The 20,021-nt window shown below is 34.4% G+C and overlaps 2 protein-coding genes across 2 annotated transcripts in view; one reads left to right on the forward strand and one right to left on the reverse strand.

Annotated features, from left to right (window-relative positions):
- Positions 1-3,793: 3,793 nt before the first annotated feature.
- On the reverse strand, positions 3,794-6,257 carry LOC141608996 (pectinesterase QRT1-like). Its single transcript, XM_074428277.1, has 3 exons — positions 5,965-6,257; positions 4,594-4,789; positions 3,794-4,285 (listed from the first exon to the last, which is right to left on the reverse strand). Exons 1-3 carry the CDS (start codon positions 6,015-6,017, stop codon positions 4,220-4,222), a joined length of 315 nt encoding a protein of 104 aa, XP_074284378.1. The 5' UTR covers positions 6,018-6,257; the 3' UTR covers positions 3,794-4,219.
- Positions 6,258-6,911: 654 nt separating this feature from the next.
- Positions 6,912-20,021, forward strand: part of LOC141605632 (protein NRT1/ PTR FAMILY 5.4-like) — a 56,952-nt gene continuing 43,842 nt past the window's right edge. Inside the window, exons 1-2 of the mRNA XM_074424494.1 lie at positions 6,912-7,223; positions 7,701-7,918. Of these exons, the coding sequence (XP_074280595.1) occupies positions 7,157-7,223; positions 7,701-7,918 (285 nt within the window). The 5' untranslated portion in view covers positions 6,912-7,156. The remainder of the gene's footprint in view (positions 7,224-7,700; positions 7,919-20,021) is intronic.

The following is a 20,021-nucleotide window of genomic DNA, read 5'->3' on the forward strand; positions in this document are numbered from 1 at the left end:
AAAATCACATTTTGATGCACCTAAACAGGAATTTGATGCATATAAACAGGAATTTGGATGCACATAAACAAGATTTTGATGCACATAAACGGTCTTCAACCCTAATTTCTCAGTTTTTACCAATTTAATTCATGAAATTCTAAAATCAGAAGCATGATTTATCAATCTAGAAACTTAAGAGACGAATCAAACCCTAATTTCATGGTTTCAACAAATTTCTCAAATCCCCTAACCCTAATTTCTCAGTTTCTCCAATTTAATTGACGAAATCTTAAATTCAGAACCATAATTGTTCAATTCAGAATTCTAATCGGTTAATCAATCCCTAATTTCACGAACAATCTAATTTAATCGACTAAATCAACTAATTTCACAACAAATAATCATAAAGATCGAAATTTTACCTCGAATTTAAAGGCGTCATTGATTGAAGCAGCGTCGCAAGGTTGATTGTCGAAGAATTTATCGTTCGATTGTAGAGAAAGAGAAACAAGAAGTTGATGATGGAAGAGGCGATGGCGGAAGGCTAGAATGATGAGAGAGAAGCAGAATTAGGAAATGATTGAGATTACGCGGGTTTGGGGGAGACGCGCGAAAAAAGTTGAGGGTTTGGTTAAGGTAATCTCAGCGTATTATTAGATTGTTAAGTGGTTCTCATGGTTCTCATTATATGGGTGGTTCATATATATATATATATATATATATATATATATATATATACCCCGTACGAACCAAATTATGGTGCGAACCGTACGAACTGACTTATAGACCTTGAATAAAAACACACGCGCTTATAAAAAACAGTGGACAAGATTACGTCTTTAAAACACCAAAATCTCACTCATAAGTCATGGTACCCCCACACACATCACTACTCTCACCTGTAACTTCCCTCCCATCCCCAACTAATTGACGCCGGCATAAAAACTCCGGTAACCACCAACGCCGACCAACGACTCTGATCGTCCCTTCATCCTTCCTGTCTCCTCATCTATAAACACCATTCACTCAGTTCGTCGATCCCGACGCCGTCGTAACACCGTCTAACACATTTTCAGTCATTAAGAATTCAATTTGATTCGAAATCTCTCAAAAATGTGTTCAATGTTATTAGTTTTTTGAAATTTTTCTTCGTTTTTCGTAGATCTACGATTTAAATCACTCAATTAAGGCGCATTTCAAGTTTATCAATGTGGTCGTCAGAGGCGTTGTTGGCTGACAAGTATATGGAGGTATTAGAATGTACGGGTGGTTCGCGGGAGGCGTTATCATGGCTGATGTTGCTTAGTGATCTCGAATTTAGAGAATGAGAAGATGAGATCTGAGTTGTAGGCTGTTAGATCTAGGTTCTGAGTTGTATGGATTTACATAGACGTTTTCTGAGTACAAAAGTATAAGTGGTGGTGGTCTGTTGAAGTGTTTATTTGGCGTGTTTGATGGTAGTCGTGTGTGCGTGGTGTTGGTGCTAGTACTGCGTGTTCCAGTGTTGCGTTGGTTGTGGTGGCAGCGGTGGTGGTAGCGACAGTGGTGTTGGGGGCAGTGGTGTCGGTGGTGGCTGTCGGGGTTGTTGATGGTGGGGGCGGTGAGTTTGTGTGGCAGTGTAGTGGAATCATATGCGGTGGTTGCTGATGTCGTGAGCAACATCAGCTGTTGTTGGTGTTGGTGTTATTGCCGACGTTGGTGACGGGACTGTTGTGATATGATATGGGTTAGTGGATACATTCAAATACACCTTTCTTTATATTTTACTTCCGATTTGTAAATCTAGTATTCAAATCGGAATTGTGGATAATTTCCGACGAGTTGATGTGGCTGGTTCGGTCTTTTCTTTATATTTTTACTTTCGATTTGTAAATCTAGTATTCAGATCTGAAATTTTAGAGTCTGAAACCGTCCTTACCGGCGTCGTAATTTTGTCGTGGTGTGTGTTTGGTCTGCGGTGGTGGTGGTGGTTCGGTGATGATCGTGATGTTCAATGTGTGGGATTGATACACGGATACAGTAGGTATACAAACTAGATACCGTGGTGGGTTGTGTATCTAGAATTGGTGTTTGTGTATCTAGCTTGTTGTGTTTGTGTATCCGAGTAGTGGTGGCTGACACCGTGGTGGTGGTGCTGACAGTGATGGTGGTGACAGTGATGGTGGTGGTGGTGGTGGTGGTAGGCTGGCAGTGGTGGTGGCGGCAGCAGTGGTGGTGGCGGCAGCAGTGGTGGTGGTGGCAGCGGTGTCGTTATCAGTGGTAGTGGCGGTGGTGGGGGCAACGGGGATGGTGGTGGCAGTGGATACACAAAACACCACCCCAAATACACACCGTATTAATACGGGATACATGTGTATCCTAAGGTATAACCACGTGTATCCGTATTAATACGATGTATATCCTAAGTATGAACGTGTGTATCCGTAAGTATTATAATGTGTATCTGGCATTAATGTCATGTGTATCCGCAAAAATTATAAAATGTATCCGCAAAAAATATAAAACGTATCCGAGAGTTAGTGTTAAAACTTGTAACAATTTACACAAAGTGTATCCGCTAATAATATAAAATGTATCCGGAAATAGTACAAAATGTATCTAGGAGTTAGTCTTAAACCTTCCAAAAAAAAAAATAGTATTAAAAAAAAGTGTAAAAATGCATCTAGAATTGTAGTGTAGAAAAAGTGTATCTAGATATGTTATAAGATGTATCTGAATGAGAGGTGTATATGGTAAGTATATAGAGTGTATCTGAAAAGAAAAAAAAAAAAAAAAAAAAAAAAAAAAAAAAAAAAAAAAAATCTGCCTAATTAACTCTCGAATACACAACCCATTATATATCTAGTAATTTAAATAAGCATATCTAGCTAGCTAAAGGTATGTATCTAGTAACTTAAAGAAATGTATCTAACAAGCTAAATGTATGTATCTAGTAACTTAAATAAGTGTATCTACCTAATGTATGTATCTAGTAACTTAAAGAAATATATCAAGTTAGCTAAATGTATGTATTTAATAACTTAAAAAATATATAAATATCAATAAATAGAAGTTGCTTATGGCGGTATGGATATCAACTTTAAAAAGCATATATATTAATGAAAGCACGTGACAACAATGCGAATGAGCAAAGATACTAAGACGATGATCAAGCGAAGAGAAACGAGATTAAGACGGTCCTAGAAAAGCGAAAGGGGGGAAAGTTAATTAAAATGACGAAGTAAAGATCAAAGCAAATTCCACTCAAAAGATTTTAGTCAATGTCAAATTGACCTTGTCTGACTCGATCTTCAATTCAACCCCCTGCCATTAACACATCACTCCTCATTATACCTCCATTTTTCCATCTAGCATCATCCACACTCATTCCTCCATTTAGATCTCAACGGCAACGATCTGGTGCCATCAATATCTTGGGGACGAACTAATTCCTAACCCCGTCTGTCTTCATACCACCTCAATATCCTGCCTTTGACCGCGCAAATATGGTGATCAAATCGCCGCCCCGACCACTAGTGGACAATATTTGACCGTCAACAACATTTTACGAGTTGAAATGTTCCGATTTAGGACATTATTACAATTATTTACTTGCAATTCTACCCCAGATGCACATGTTATTATTACTAGATACACATGCTATTACTACTAGATACACAAATCGGTTTGTGTATCTAGCAGTAATACCATGTGTATCGGGGCTGGTATTTTGTGTATCCATCGTTCCACCATGCCCATCACCACCGGTCGTCACCGCAACCACTGCCGCCTACCACTACACCCATCCATTAACCACCGACAATACTAAGTGAATAGGTATGAAAACAAATGTATGATAAAATTTCAGTTTTGAAACACATAATAACAAGGAATTTCGAAAATTAAATTAGATAGGTGAACTCGTTGAACATTTTCGTACATAGCAATGTTAACTTTGCCGGGAAATCCATCGTTGGAGCAGACAACTGATGCTGCAAGGTCAGTGCTTCGCCGGCGTTGTCTGATGGCGCCTGAGTTGTAACAGTCTTGGTGAATTATGGTGTTCTTCAGCAGATCAACCGAGTCACATATCACTCTCTTCGCAACCGCCAAGTGAGTCGTCACGGGAAATCTAAGCCTCTCACTGTCACCGTCGCAAGAGACCATTCGCCGACGGCCTTCCTCTCCAACTCACCTCAACCTTTGTAAATTATGGTCGATGATAAAATAATTCCGAATCAGAAAAACTTGTTGTTCTTTACCTGAACACCATCGCCAGATCCGACACTCTCCTTAACCAACCCGGGATTGCTACCACTGTGTTCTGCACCAAGCATAAGGACTCATATACATTAGCTTATTCACTATCACTACCGCAATAGGTTCCATCAGTACATAACTTTGTTACTCTTTTATGTGTTTTATTATCCAGTCTTTACAGACAACGAATATACACTGTTGTCAATCAGACACGATGCTATTATCCACGACCACCAGTACTACATCAACGTTACCCCAGTTCAATACTCTAATGGCCCTCGCCTGTGACTAAGAGAGGATGGATTTCCTCATCTACGATATAAAAGTATTTGGAAATGGATTTGAAATGGGAGGTAGCTAAGCAAGAAATACCTGAAATGTAATCTCAGAAGCACAAAAATATTCGGAGAAAATAGTGATAGTAGCGGATCTGAAAATTCCGAGCTCTTCACCATTGCTAGTCCTGTCAGAGGCTTTGCTGTTCCAGGTGATTACATTATTAGCTGACTGATTTGCCATCCCTATGAAGGAAATGTATAGCTTAGAACTTGGTACAACCACTCTTTGCCTGCACATTCCAAACTTAAACTTTAATATAATTTCATTTCCAAAACTTGACTTATATAGTTAACCAAAAATCTTGACATAATTCACTTATATAGTCAACCAAAAATCTTGATTACAGTATTAGCTGACTGATTTTAATCTTGCTAGATAACGATTAATTTTAATCTGGAAGGAGATTTGTGAAGTACCCCTGTATGCAGCAAGTGTCTCGTCTTAAAGAACCACCCTAATGTTAAATCAAGGTTGCTCATAAATGTAACATTCCTAATTTCAGGCCTGATTTTAAAAATATTTCGATTAGTTCCGTCATTATTCGAAAAATTAGCCAAATTTGAGCACAACCAAGTTATAAAAACCCAGAAACAAAAAACAGTCCATCCATCCACTGTAAAAGGAGTCCTTAGACCTAACAAGACAGTTATTTGAAACACTAAAAAAGAAGGTCAAGTTTTCGCCAAAAGTCTACAACGATATGGAGTACTACTCAATGTTAGAGTATGGAGAGGTTTATATTTAATAATTTAAAGAAGTGTATCTAGCTAGTTAGAGATATGTATCTAGCAATTTAAACGATTGTATCTAGCTATTTAGAGATATGTATCTACCAACTCGAAGAAATGTCTACCTAATTTGAGAGATGATCAAATCTACCACTCAAATAAGTGTATCTACTCATCTAGATACACATGTTAGTATCTCAATACATATATCAATACTCCCGGATACGCAAATCGATGTATCCACCAAATATGACGGCTACCACCACCAGCGCCACCATACCACAAACCACCATGGATGCACCGCTTTCACAACCACCACATTACCCCTACCCCTATCACTACCCACCCACCATGATACGTCGTCAACAATCACCTATACACACGTCGGCAACAAGTCGCCACGACGGTGTCACCTAACCTGCCCCCATGTCGCCAACCTATACACACGTCGGTATATTGCACATCACCTGACTGCCGCCATCGTCAACAACCCAGATAACGAATTAATCCGACAACGATCCCACCACTCACCTTATCACCACTCATCCACCGTCGCAAACTACCAATGCTTAAAATTTTACAAATCTGGAATTTCAAATCAATTTTTCCATAAATAACAACAAATTTGGAAAATGGCATGTTGTAAAATAAGGTTAATGGGGGAAGTTGATCTCACCGGAGGTCTCTGATGGTGAATGTGAACGTTGGTGGAGAAGCCACCAACACCATCGTCGAATTAAGCCACAAACATCACCTCTTTTTCGATAGAATGCAAACTTCGCAGAAGAGCAGCTGTTCTCCGACAACGACTGTGTAGTACGAAAGGAGGAGCTCCGGCGCCAACGTTGGTACGGGTGGCCGGCGTCGGTATGGCTGGCCGGGGGTATTAGAATAATATGTGCGAAGTCAGGGGTGGGGTCTGTGTTTGAAAGAAGAAAGGAAATAAAAGGGTGTTTGGGATTTAATATCAGCCGTAGATTTATTTGATAGGGGGATGAGGGGGGAGTTCGTAATTTCATGTGAACTTTCGATTCATTGCGAGATCCTATTTCTATATATATATATATATATATATATATATATATATATATATATATATATAAAGATTCTCTTAAATTCTAAGATTTAAGAAAAAGGCTCATTTCAAATACCACCCCACACCCCACGCATTTCCAAATATGGTGGCTTCATCTCTCTCCCTTGCTCCTCAACACCTACTCTCATGCTGCTCAACACTTACTCCCTGCTCCTCAACATTTGAAAATCACAATCTTTCCAGACAATTGATTTGGAATTTGATTTCATTATTTAAAATTGTTTTATCTCAAATGAACAATATGAAATGAAATAGTAGTACCCAAACACTACCTCATTATTTTAGAAAATAAAGGATCATACAAACGTCATGAATTACCCATACCATAAAATGGGTGATCTATATTTGATACAAATGTAAGCCTCTGAAATTCTAATCCCTCCTGTTAGTTCTCCATCAATTATTGGAGTAAACTTGTAACTTTTTCCTTTTTTCATTTTACCCACTATATTTAGCTGAAGTTCAGTTGCTAAATATAACTATTATATGCCCATATAAATAGTATAAATATGTTGAGACTGAATTTCAAACTCACTCAAACCCGTACTCACACTTACACTGTAAAAGTGTGAGGATCGGTTAGACTCTCGAGTAACAAAAAAAATCATCAACGTAGAAAATATCAGTTCATATACTTTTGATTTTCTCTCCAATTGTAGTAGCAAGTCATACACTTCTTACAAAACAAATACTCCGATTCTCTAAATTCAACATACAAACTCTTCTCTTCGTATTTTTTTGTTTAACTTCTCTAAATTCATAAAACAATACCATGCCAATGGATTATCACGAAACAAAAGACTTCAAAGGAGGATGGAGATCAGCCATTTTTATCATATGTAAGCCCACTTCTAACTCATTTCATCATTATTTTATTATCTTGACTAATTTATCTAAATGAAATAAGATATTGTCGCAACGAAATAACATGTAGGGTATCAACCTTGACAAAACTAGTTTTAAGACTTATGAACGATCACAAACAACTACACCTCCCGATATTTGCTCTCTCCTTCACGTATCAAAATTCAGACATTTAATTAAGTTCGATACAATGTTTGTCGAAAGTAACATATAGCAAAAACTCTACTACTATAACTTTTTGACATATAATAATGTTCATTTGATGGTCCTTGTACATGAATTTTATTTATTGAAAAATTATTATTGTTTTTTCTTTTTTAAATATAGTTATAAGTATAGTATTAGTTTTTAGAGAGTTTTATACCCTCATAATGAGTATTATCAACATTCAATTGGTTTATCTGAACATAATAGCATCTGATACACTTAGATCTTTCATCTGAAACATGTAGTTATGGAAATGGCGGAAAGATTTGCATACTATGGGATAGCAGCAAATTTAATAATGTACCTAACAACAGTTATGGAACAACCACTTGTAACAGCAGCTAAGAATGTGAATACATGGCAAGCAGCTTCTTCTCTTGCTTTGTTCATTGCAGCCTTCTTTGCGGACTCTTACCTTGGTCGCTTTAAAACTACGCTTGTGTCCTCTAGCATTTATCTCTTGGTAAGAATTATGTTACTTCTCTTCTTCAACCTTAATACTATGACTTTAAGAAAGGTAAGATGTGACTTATCCAGGTTAATACATTTTGTTTCATCGTATTTTATCACATCGTAAAAGAAAATGTTATCAACAAATGTTTGGAGCCAATATTGTTCTAGAATTTTAGAAATAAGAAGTAAGAAGGCGGGATAAAGTACTTTGTCGGACAGTAATTAAGAACATCAAATTAGCAAGTTTCTCTTTAAGAATTAAACTGTTGAGTTTATGGATGCTATACTTAATAGGGGGAGGGGGTGAATTAATAAGTACCCTTTAAAATTTAAATTAGCAAACACGATAAATGTGATTCATTAACCAGTACTCGAGCAATATGAACAGTACTGGTTGTTAGTATTTTAGACCATATTAGACTATTCAAGAGTTAATAAAATTACTTGTTAATTTTATTAGGTGGTCTAAAACTACATGCATGTAAACTATATGATATAAAAAACATAAAGGAAGAATTTCCTTACATTGGTAAGATGGCAATAAGATTACTACAATAGTAACCTTATGGAATTAAAATGCTTGGATGAACTCCTTGAGCCTCTAACTTGAAGCCTCCTTTTAGTAGCACCCAAGAACTTACCCAAGGACTACCTTAAATTACTAACTAGGTAAACTAAGTAGTGTTTGTATATATAAATAAGTTACTAATAAATATTATTACCTTAATAATATTTTTAGTATTAATTTTATGTAAGTTTTAGGATAAAAAGATGAAGAAATTATGAAGAAAAATGTGGTCTTACACACTTAATATGGACCGGCCAAACAAGAGGAATAGACCAAATTTTTCTTCTAATTTTTCAACCCTTTTTCATGTGGAAGTTATTGGTATTTATAGGCAATCAAACGTAAACAATTCATAGAACCATGCCATGTGATGTTGGACAAAATAGTCAACAAATTGTTGGTATATTATGCCACATACACGGTTTATATAGGGTGTTTTGAGTCCATTTCAACTTTCGACATTTGTCCCACAAATGCTTATAAGACTTATATTTAATTATCTTATATAATTAAATATTAATTTACTTATTTAACACTTAAATAATATAAATTAACAAATAATGTTCACCCAACTTATAAGTATTATTAGACCATTTTATCAATATAAAATGTGTCCCATATAATTCTATTAGCTTACAACTTCTAGTAAGTTAGAATAGCTAATTACCTTTGCCTCACAATATATAAATACGTACCGTATTAAAATTAATACCTTATTAATAAATAATAAAAATTTAGTAAATTAACTTTTAAATACTAAATTTTATCTTATCCAAATAAGATATTATACTTATTACTTAATTATCATATAATTAACAATATATATATATATATAGAGAGAGAGAGAAGGGTTCTTATAAGGCCACTACATCTAATAAGTCCCTAAGTCCTTATAAGGGCCTTTGGATGGAAGGGATGGAGGGATGAGATTACATCTCATTCAAGGGTCACAAATGAACCTCCCTAATCTCCCTCCCTAATTGTGTATAACTCCACCTAATTTTGTACAACTCTTCCACCATTCTAATCTCCCAACTCACTTCCTCATTATTCATTCATTCACACTTCTCTGATACACTCATTCTCTCTCATCTTTCTCTCATTCTCTCAAAAAAAAAAAACCAAATCAACAAAAAAAAAACCAACAAAAAAAAACAAACAAAAAAAAACAACCACAACCGACATCCCTCCTTTCACCATTCCCACAACCACCCACATGCGGCCCACCACGAACCACCCACCATTCACCTCATCAACACCACCACCAGACCCACCACACGACCACCACCACGCGACCTTCCCGTGCCCAGATCTAACACCAACACCACCCCTTGCCGGCAGCCACGACTCACCCACCACCACCCGACACCAGATCTACTCCCCCTTCCTCGCACGACCATACGGGCGCCACCACCATCTAACCTGTCCCACACCTCATACACCACCGACGATGCTATTTCTTCCGTCCTCGACGCCATTTCAGACCGCCACCACCGCAAGAAAACCCAACTAAATATCGTTTTAATTCTTGTAGATCTAGCACATTAGATCTGTAAAATTGAAAAGATTACTGTTATTTGTGCAAAGATGGTGGTCATCTCATTGAATGTGATCCCAAGTTACAATCTTTTTCCTTTACTCATTTCTATTTACATGCGTCATTCATTTATAATTGCTTTTCTGCCGTTTTTTTTGTTCCCAATTTTTTATCTGCATGATAGATTCTCTTTCTCTTTTCCTTAATTTTTTATTCATTGTTTTTGATGATTGACGTAATAAATGTGAAATGTAGGTGAGCTGTTTTAAATGAGCTTTGATTCAATTGTTTGTTTGATCTCGACTTTTCGTATGGGTCTCTTCTTCTCTAATTTTTTATTCATTGGTTGATCAAGTATTAATTTAATGCAAAGATCTTTATGATTTAAAATCTTATTGTTATTGTTAAATCTTATTTATTGTTATTATTGTATTATGATTTATTTGGTTTTATAAAAGTTATCGACTAAAGTTATACACTTAAAACATTAAAGTTAAACTATTTACGACGAAAGTTATACACTTAAAACATTAAAGTTATACAATTTACGACTAAAGTTATACCATTTAAACATTAAAGTTATACTATTTTTTGTTATTTGGTTTTTTCTTTGATTTACGATTTTTTTTGTTATTATGGATTAATGTAGTATTGTTTACTTTGTTTCTTCTTCTCATTTGTTTTTATTTTTCAGATTTAAAATTTAAACTTATATGTGCAACTTCAGTGGTCATTGTGTACAACTTCAATGCCCTTATGTACAACTTCAGTGATCATTGCTATTTTGGTTTTTTTTTTACTAAAGTTATACATCTTGTCTATTAAAGTTATACGCACGATATATAAATTTGTCAAATTTAAATATTTAAATGTTTAGATCTGACGTTTTTTATTTCAATTATTGTTATTGTATTGTATTTCATTGTTATTTGGTTTTTTTCTTAGACGGGTTTTTTTTGTTAGATTGGCGGGTTTTTTTATTTTAGATCTAGTATTGGCGAGATTTGGTTTTTATTTTTTCAGTTTTGTTGGTTTTTTATTTTTGGACTAAAGTTATACAATTTTTGGACTAAAGTTATATAATTTTGGACTAAAGTTATACATTTGGACAAAAGTTATAAGTTTGTTGGATTAAAGTTGGATTTTGGACTAAAGTTATACATATGAAGGACTAAAGTTATACAAATAAGGACTAGAGTTATACAAAAATTGACTAAAGTTATACAAATATGGACTAAAGTTATACAAAAATGGACAAAAGTTATACAAAAATGGACTAAAGTCATACAAAAATGGGCTAAGGTTATACAAAAAATTGGACTAAAGTTATACAAAAATGAACCAAAGTTATACAAAAATGAACCAAAGTTATACAAAAATGAACCAAAGTTATACAAAAATAGACCAGAGTTATACAAAAATGCACCAAAGTTATACAAAAAATGGACTAAAGTTATACAAAAAATTGGACTAAAGTTATACAAAAATTGGACTAAAGTTATACAAAAATGAACCAAAGTTATACAAAAATGGACTAAAGTTAGTCCATATTTGTATAACTTTAATCCATATTTGTATAACTTTAGTCCATTTTTGTATAACTTTGGTTCATTTTTGTATAACTTTGGTTCATTTTCGTATAACTTTAGTCCAATTTTTTGTATAACTTTAGTCCAATTTTTGTATAACTTTAGTCTTTTTTGTATAACTTTGGTCTATTTTTGTATAACTTTGGTTCATGTTTGTATAACTTTAGTCCATTTTTGTATAACTTTGGTTCATTTTTGTATAACTTTGGTCCATTTTTGTATAACTTTAGTCCTTATTTGTATAACTTTAGCCCATATTTGTATAACTTTAATCCATATTTGTATAACTTTAGTCCATTTCTGTATAACTTTGGTTCATTTTTGTATAACTTTGGTTCATTTTTGTATAACTTTAGTCCTTATTTGTATAACTTTAGTCCATATTTGTATAACTTTAGACCATTTTTGTATAACTTTAGTCCATTTTTGTATAACTTTAGTCCATTCTTTGTATAACTTTAGTCAATTTTTGTATAACTTCATACTTTTTTTGTATAACTTTAGTCCATTTTTGTATAACTTTAGTCAATTATAAGATTAAAATCAACAAATTATAAGAATTTTTATATGGCTAAGATTAAAACAACAAATTTTATGAAAAATATTTTAGTAGATCTTAGATGAAAAAAAAAAGTATCTCATAAAAAAAAACGAGATTTAAAACCCGAAATCTTAAAAAAAAAGTATAACAAGAAGAGATTTGAGAAAATGAATAAAAAACGAGAAGTAACAAAATAAAAGAAAATAAAAGACAACAACAAAAAATTAATGGAAAAAACAACTCAAAACATAAAAATAAACACCAAAAAAAAAAAAAAAAAAAAAAAAAAAAAAAAAAAAAAAAAAAAAAAAACGTGGCGGCGGTGCGGTGGCGGCGGTGTGGTGGCGGCGGTGGTGGGTGGCGAGTTGGTGTCGGGTGGGATAGTGGTGGGTGGTGGTGAATGAGGAAGAGAAGAATGAATGATTTATTTGGGTTTTTTGATTTAATTGGATTTTTTGGGTTTTTTGATTTAATTGGATTTTTTGGGTTTTATTTATTTATTTGGGTTTTGGAGTTTTTTTTTATTTGGATTTTTTGGGTTTTTATTTTTTGGGGTTTTAGAGAGAAGATGAGTTGTGTGATATGTGAGAGAAGTGGATGAGAGGAAAAGAAGTTATAGTGAATTAGTGATTAATTAGAAGGATTAGTGAAGGAGGAGAGAATGAGTGATATTAGTCCATAAACACACTTTTGGAGGTTGATCTTGGCCATCCATCTCCCTCCATCCAATGGCTCACAATAGGACTTATGGCTCAAATATATAAATGGCCTTAGTTGATCCTTCCTCTATATATATATATATATATATATATATAGATTTGGGATCCGGTGAGAACCACCTACATAGTGAGAACCTTGAGAACTCTACCTTAAGGATTTTTTTCCAAAAAACTAACGATATATTTGGATTCGGCATAGAATTTTATGCCTAGGTAACATATTTCTTGGTCGAAAAAGCATAAACTATTGACCGGAATCGAGACGAGAAATATTTCATTAATTTTCATGCACCTACTACTCATTTTCATGTATCTAACAATTTACACGCACCTAAAACTCGTTTTCGTGCACCTACAGCCTGATACTTTCATGCACCTACTAATCATTTTCATGCATGTAACAATTTTCATGCACCTATTATTCGTTTTCGTGCATCTATAGCCATTTTAGTATACCTAATCGTATTTTATTACATTAAGTTTATATTTTGTTAAAAAAATCAAACAATTTTGTCTAGCTATACTAAAAATGTGTTGGAATAAACTAAACTAAAGGTAAATGATCCATCAAAACTTTCGGAACAAGATTTGATGATGATTTAGTAAGGGTTCTCACGGGTCTCATTATATTAGTGGTTCTCACCGGATTCCGACCCTATATATATATATATATATATATATATATATATATATATATATATATATATATATATATATATATATATATAAATAAATATATATTCCACATTCCATTAAACACACTTGACTATACGTAAGTCAATATATACAATAACTAATATTATATATCAAATATACATAATTAGTCAACCTTCTCGGGCTCCTTTCTATAGGTGTGACTGAAAGGGATCAGTTGATCACCGCCGTCATACGACAGTAACGTCAAACTCTAGTCAGCCGAACGTTACCGATTAACGTTGATCAACTGACAAATATATAAAATAAATCCCTAATATTCGTTATACGAGATTTAGTATGTAGACGCACTATTGTGGAGGACACTCACTCCAACAATGGCGACTGTTTAATCAAAGATAATGTGCAGTAGTGGTTAGAATGCAATCATGATTGATAGCAACAAAAATAACAAAATGAAAAATGCGAGAAGTAAAACAAAAATACATGAATTTTTGAAGTGGTTCGACCAACTCTCTAAAGATCTATGTCCGCTATATCTCTAATTAATATTTTCCTTATAATCCCACCCGTTACAAAGAAAATCCCCACGATCAACCCGATCCTGCGACTCGAGTCAACCCCGTACTCCTAAAGCACTAACTCACAAATCTGAAAATTACAACAATATTGTGTCCTTATATGATTCACAATTTAGAATAATGGAGAACAATAATTGCTAGAAGTGTGAGATCTTAAGAACTTGAAAAATATAGTTAAAAAACATGACTAAAAAAACTTTGCAAAACAATGGAAAAATAAACTTTGAAAACCGATTTGTAATTTAGCTCTTCAAAATGTGCTGAGGATTTCTGAAATGCATTTGTTTATTTATAGGAAAGATATAGTTGATCTTACTCCTACAATAAGAAAATAAAATATCTTAAGATAATGCTAAAATATCTTTCATTATAAAATACTTTTGAATTATTCTTGATGAGTTAACTTCATCCTTTTCCGAGAAAATTTTCCACAAAATATGGAAGTTTATCTCATCAGAATATCACGTCTAAGAAGATATGCTCAAATAAAGATAGTTTTCAAAATGCTTCCGGAAAATAGTTTTACTCGTGCTCTTATGAACTTGTTCTAAACTGAGCAACCCTTAGTGTTGTTCAATATAGACAAATCGAGTTGACCTCAAGATTCACACCTTTACAATAACTAGACTTTAAGGACTAAACTCGATCAAATCAAAGCTTCAAGCTCCTTCTATGAGTGACTTTCATTCTTGCAAACCTATCACAATCCATATCTAGCCAACAACCAATAGTCAAGAGGAAAAGTAACGATTTAAGGGCTTGTCATCATCAACATATATGGTTCAACATAGACGAAAGGCAATAAACAAAGGCCGATTCTCTTGTAATACAATCATACTTTAAATTTTGGAAAATCAGATAGCGTGAGCCGTTTAAAATTAAATTAAGCACAACATAGGGTATAATAGTAAATTCATTCAAGTATTTTCGTATTTCTCCCTTAGATGTTAAATTTTAAACTAATCAATAAAAAATTGTACTTTAGAAAATTAAGATTTTATACTTTTTTTTTAGGAAAATTTGAAGTTTATTAAGATTTTATACTTAGGTGCCGTTTGGCCTAGTTTATGTGAAATAGCTTTTACTTTCTAGAATGAGTTTTTTCATAAACTACTTTTTGAAAAAGTTGTGGCTGTTTGGCCTAACTTTTGTAAAAGTAGTTTCTTAACAAATTGATGTGTTTGGCCTACTACTGCTTTTTAGTTTTTTTTTAGTTTCCATAATCCTAAGAGTTATTGGGAGAAGTAGAAGCATAAGCATCAATTTGGTGCTTCTGTTTCTAGTAGCTTTTTATTAGCTTCTGACTTTTCAAAAGTAGTTTTTATCTCCCTAAATTATAGTGTTTGGCCCAACTTCTACTTTTACAATTAGAAAAGCACTTAGAAAGCTTGGCCAAACACCCCCTTAGTTATTGTTGTATTAGAATAACGATAAAATAAAAGCTAGTTCCAGTTAGCATTTACTGTTGCCATTTTTTACGGCGCTTATCCAATAAAAAAATGATGATATTCGTGAAGTGATCATACATACATAGTATTTCAAATATATAGATAAAAAGAGAGTAATTATTTGTTGTTGGTGTTGTTGTTAATAAGACTACCCTGATTCATACATATGTAAAGAAGATGAAATCTAATACGGAGTAATTATCTCTCGCTATTATATATACAAACAGAAAATTCTATCAATATTACTTGAAACACAACAGAGCGAATTCAATAAACATGATACAATTCATTTTTTCAGTCATAAGTAAACATACGTCCATCGCTATAATTTTTTTTACTATATTATATTTGGCAACAGTTTAATAGTGATGAATAATTGTGGTAGTGGTCTAGTGGATAAGTGGGTTAGAGGGAAAAAAGGAATCACATTCCCTTAGGGGGTGCTGAGTGTTAAGGAGTTAGAGGAATTTGGAGGTAAGGAGGGGAATCTCATTCCGTTTGTTTGTAAAAAACAAATATAAACAAAGGGAATCATTAATTTTGATTTCCTTTCCCTTTATTTTACACCCTCAACTAAACAGCCCCTAAGTAAACTAACTAAACAAATAATTACTAATTTTAAGTAAAATCAGAGAATGAAAAACTCTTGACACAAATTAATATTCACTACCAGTAACTCATACGATCATCGATTATAATCAATCTATTAGCCTTGAATTCTCTATTGTGGAATTTAATAATATTAAAATATGTTAAACCCAATTTCCCCTCTAATTTAATAATAAAGGTCAAATTGATTGTCCTAAATTACCTTTCAATTAGTAACCAAATTGATAAATTAATGGAGATAATTAATACGGACGGACAAAGCTATAAATGTTCAAACTATACATTTAATCACCTTTATGAATAAATTATGACAATCTGAATACGATAATATACAGTTACTACCAATGATAAGATTAGTTTAGCAAACTGAGCCTTAAATCGAATATAGTATACGAAATAAATATGAGGAATTAACTAATACTCAAGATAATAAAAGAGAGAGGTTAATAATCTCATAAATTTATTACTGGAGCTTCAATAGTTCGTCTCATGATAGAGGTGTAACAGCCATGCCCAAACCGGGTATGGAGCGCTTACTTATGATAGCTTAGCAGGCTGTGTACATGGCCCACAGATCAACACGGGTCCTTTATAGCGCATTTTGTCCTTACTCATGCGCATTCCGGGAACCTTCCCAGGAGGTCACACATCCTAAGACTACTCCTAGCCAAGATCTCTTAACTGTGAAGTTCTTTTGCATAGATGACCATAAAAGAAAGTGCACTTTGTTGATATGAATAGTACTTTCAATCCCTTTAAGCACTAGTCATTAAGCCTGTCACTGGACCTCTTCAACTAACGTGGGGTGTTAGAGAGGAATTAGCACTTCATAAATAATCAGGGCTCTACAATACAAAAGAGATCTAATATGTTCAAAGATAATTACATAAGTGTTTCTAAAAACTGAAATAATACGTTTAGGTACTCTTCGAAAAGTCAACTAACAATCATAGACAAAGCGAGTCTCGTAACAAACAGAGTAAAGTAAAGCAATACCCGAGCCTTCATAGTCTAAATTGTGCGATAATAGCACAAACCAATGTCGAACGAATTGCTTGACAATTGCAACAAATCATTATCGAATGTGTGTCAAGCCGCTATCGAATGTTTGTTGAATAAATCATTGTTCGATGCTGCCGTTATTTGCTTCATCAATGTGCGACTACCAGGTTCGAGTCATACTCGTGCACACATTACTCCAAGACAAGCCTCCATGTCTTTAAATCCACTCATTCTCCATCTTGCATTCCATCTTCATCTTTTGGCTTCTCCATTAATGTATGTTTCAAGCTCCAATTCATTTGTTTTTCGATACCAAAATTCATTTCAAAGACCAGAACTATGAAAATCATCAAGAGACTCCTATAGAGATTCTCTATCTCCACTTCTATTAAAACCATAAAAGAAAGACATCCACCAACCTTCCATAGTGGGCCTATAAGTGATTTTAGTGTGAATAGCCAGAGCTTCACAACCCAGAACATCAACTTGGAACACATAATCATCTCACAACACCCATATTGTGCCACCCTCACAGACACTATTATTAGCAAACAAAGACCATTTATTACCCAAACCATTATGGACCTTATTAATAGAGAAACTACGAACTCTGGTCTCCATTAACCTTACTAGCTCTATATTATTATTTTGCAGAAACCACCTAACGTCTCTCTGCTTATTTGGGTTATTACACTCCTAACATTCCAAAAGCCTAAGCTAGACATGATAAGAAGATGTTAATCCAACCTCCTTCCCACCTCTATTCTCACTACAACCAGGGACTGTTGTATAGAGAATCCAGGAAAAATTGTTGCTTCCATCTCCAACCCAACCTCCATCCTGCCTATTCATACAAGTGATAATCGTAGTTGAAGAGTTGAGAATTCTATGCCCAACACCTAGCATAGGAGTGACCATAGGAGCCCCCACTCCAATATTAGCAGGAGTTATCAAGGCATTTTCTATCCCTCCATGATGAGCAGAATTGATAGCATGGAACTCCTAAGGATTCAGAACAAACCCAGCATCAATAATTTCCTATTTATCTTTGGCAGCAGGCTAGACAGGCCTCCAGACTTTTTTTGTTTCAGCTTCTGTTTCTCCTTCTTCATCTCTTATTTCCTGGAATTCTTAGTCTTGTGACCTAGCCCTTTGCATTCCCCACACAAGATAATCCTCTATTCATAGCGTATAATCTGGTGATGAGCCACATCTAATTCATCCAAAAACCTCATAGAATCCGCCAAAGGCTGACTAATTTTAACCTTCACCATTACTCTAGCATATGCAATCAGTGTTTTTCCTGAGTATCAATGTCCATCCTCACCGGTTTTTCCACTAACCCAACAATATTCAGAAGAGCAGGTCCCCAAAATTCAAGCTCAACACATACAATTCAATCCATACATGTATAAATCAACCGACATAGAGCAAACTCACATGTTAGGTTCTACTAATGAATGCGCATTCATGCAATTAACCCATTTTATCAATTCTTGTACTTAACGACCACGATTAACTAGCAGAGGACACTTTGAGCGGGCGGGATTGGGTGTTCAATTAAGGAGATTTACAATATGTACCATCACCCATTACTCAGAACCTTAGGATAGTGAATGCCCATATCCATGGCAAATGAGAGTCATTCTAGACATAAAATGTTAAAGGAGACGAGTCTCTATTTTTAGTATTTATGCCAACATGGCTTTATACTTTATTTGACCAAGGTATAAAGTTGATTCGAACGGTGTCCAAGCACCCTATAATTGCTTGGTGGCAACTACAACAAACAACCGCAAATCACGGGTGGCAATGTCCACAGATTGGTGGCGATGTCCACACGCTTCAACCCTAATCAAACAACCAAATGATACATGTTAAAATTCAATTTAATCCAAGCTCAAATGGTTGATCCTAACTCCTTTATTTCGAACGAAAAATCCATCCAGCTGAAATAAAAGGTGCTCATAATATCATATCGCGGTTACACCACACCTTAGCCATAATTCTAATAACCACCCTTCTATGTCTCACGTTTTATGACACCAATTCCTCAATAAAATAAGCAATTAAAGCTCAAGATGTTGTCTACTTTTTTTTCTCTCTTTTATTTCTCTCTCTCTCTCTCTCTCTCTCTCTCTCTCTCTCTTTGGTAGATTTGTTTAGCAAAAACATTAATCTATGGGTTGCCTCTCGGAAGAGCTTTTGTTAATATCTATGGGTTATTGTCTCACGGAATGGTAAAATCTCCTGAGTTATGATACGATATAGTAGCGTACCTTAAGTTACCTTTGGAACATGGAAGATGAACGATATGCCAAGTCATGCATAGAACAACTCAATGCCCTTAATAAGCTGTCAAATATACTTGCACACAGGTTAGAAAATTGATAATACGAGGTATAAATGACTTGACACCACAAATAAACAATCGAGGCACAAACATTCAACAAATGTGTTCCCGCCCCTTATGTTTAAAGAATGAACCCATGTCATTGTACTCCGCTTTGTAGAATGAGTTTTTAAAGGTAAAGTCGAATAGAGAAAAAGATAGACATAAGACTCGCAAGGAACTAGTACCAAAAGAACCTCAAAAGGTATTGATGGTGGTTCCTCAGCTCCTTCTGAATAAATAAAAATCATTGAACATATTATCCTCTAATTTCCCCCATACTGTCATTCTCTTTAAATTCCATGGTAATATGCTCACTACCTTTAGAGAAGCCGTTTTTCACAACATCAATGACAGTTATCTCAGTAATTTCGGTGTCGCTCACATTGGTCTCCTCAAAAAGTATACACACTCCCTCTTTCTCCTTCTGAACAATCACATTTGAAGAATCATCAATGGGTAATGCACAATCA

The sequence above is a fragment of the Silene latifolia genome, chromosome 10 (genome assembly GCF_048544455.1).
Source record: "Silene latifolia isolate original U9 population chromosome 10, ASM4854445v1, whole genome shotgun sequence".
In the NCBI taxonomy this organism is placed as follows: Eukaryota; Viridiplantae; Streptophyta; class Magnoliopsida; order Caryophyllales; family Caryophyllaceae; genus Silene; species Silene latifolia.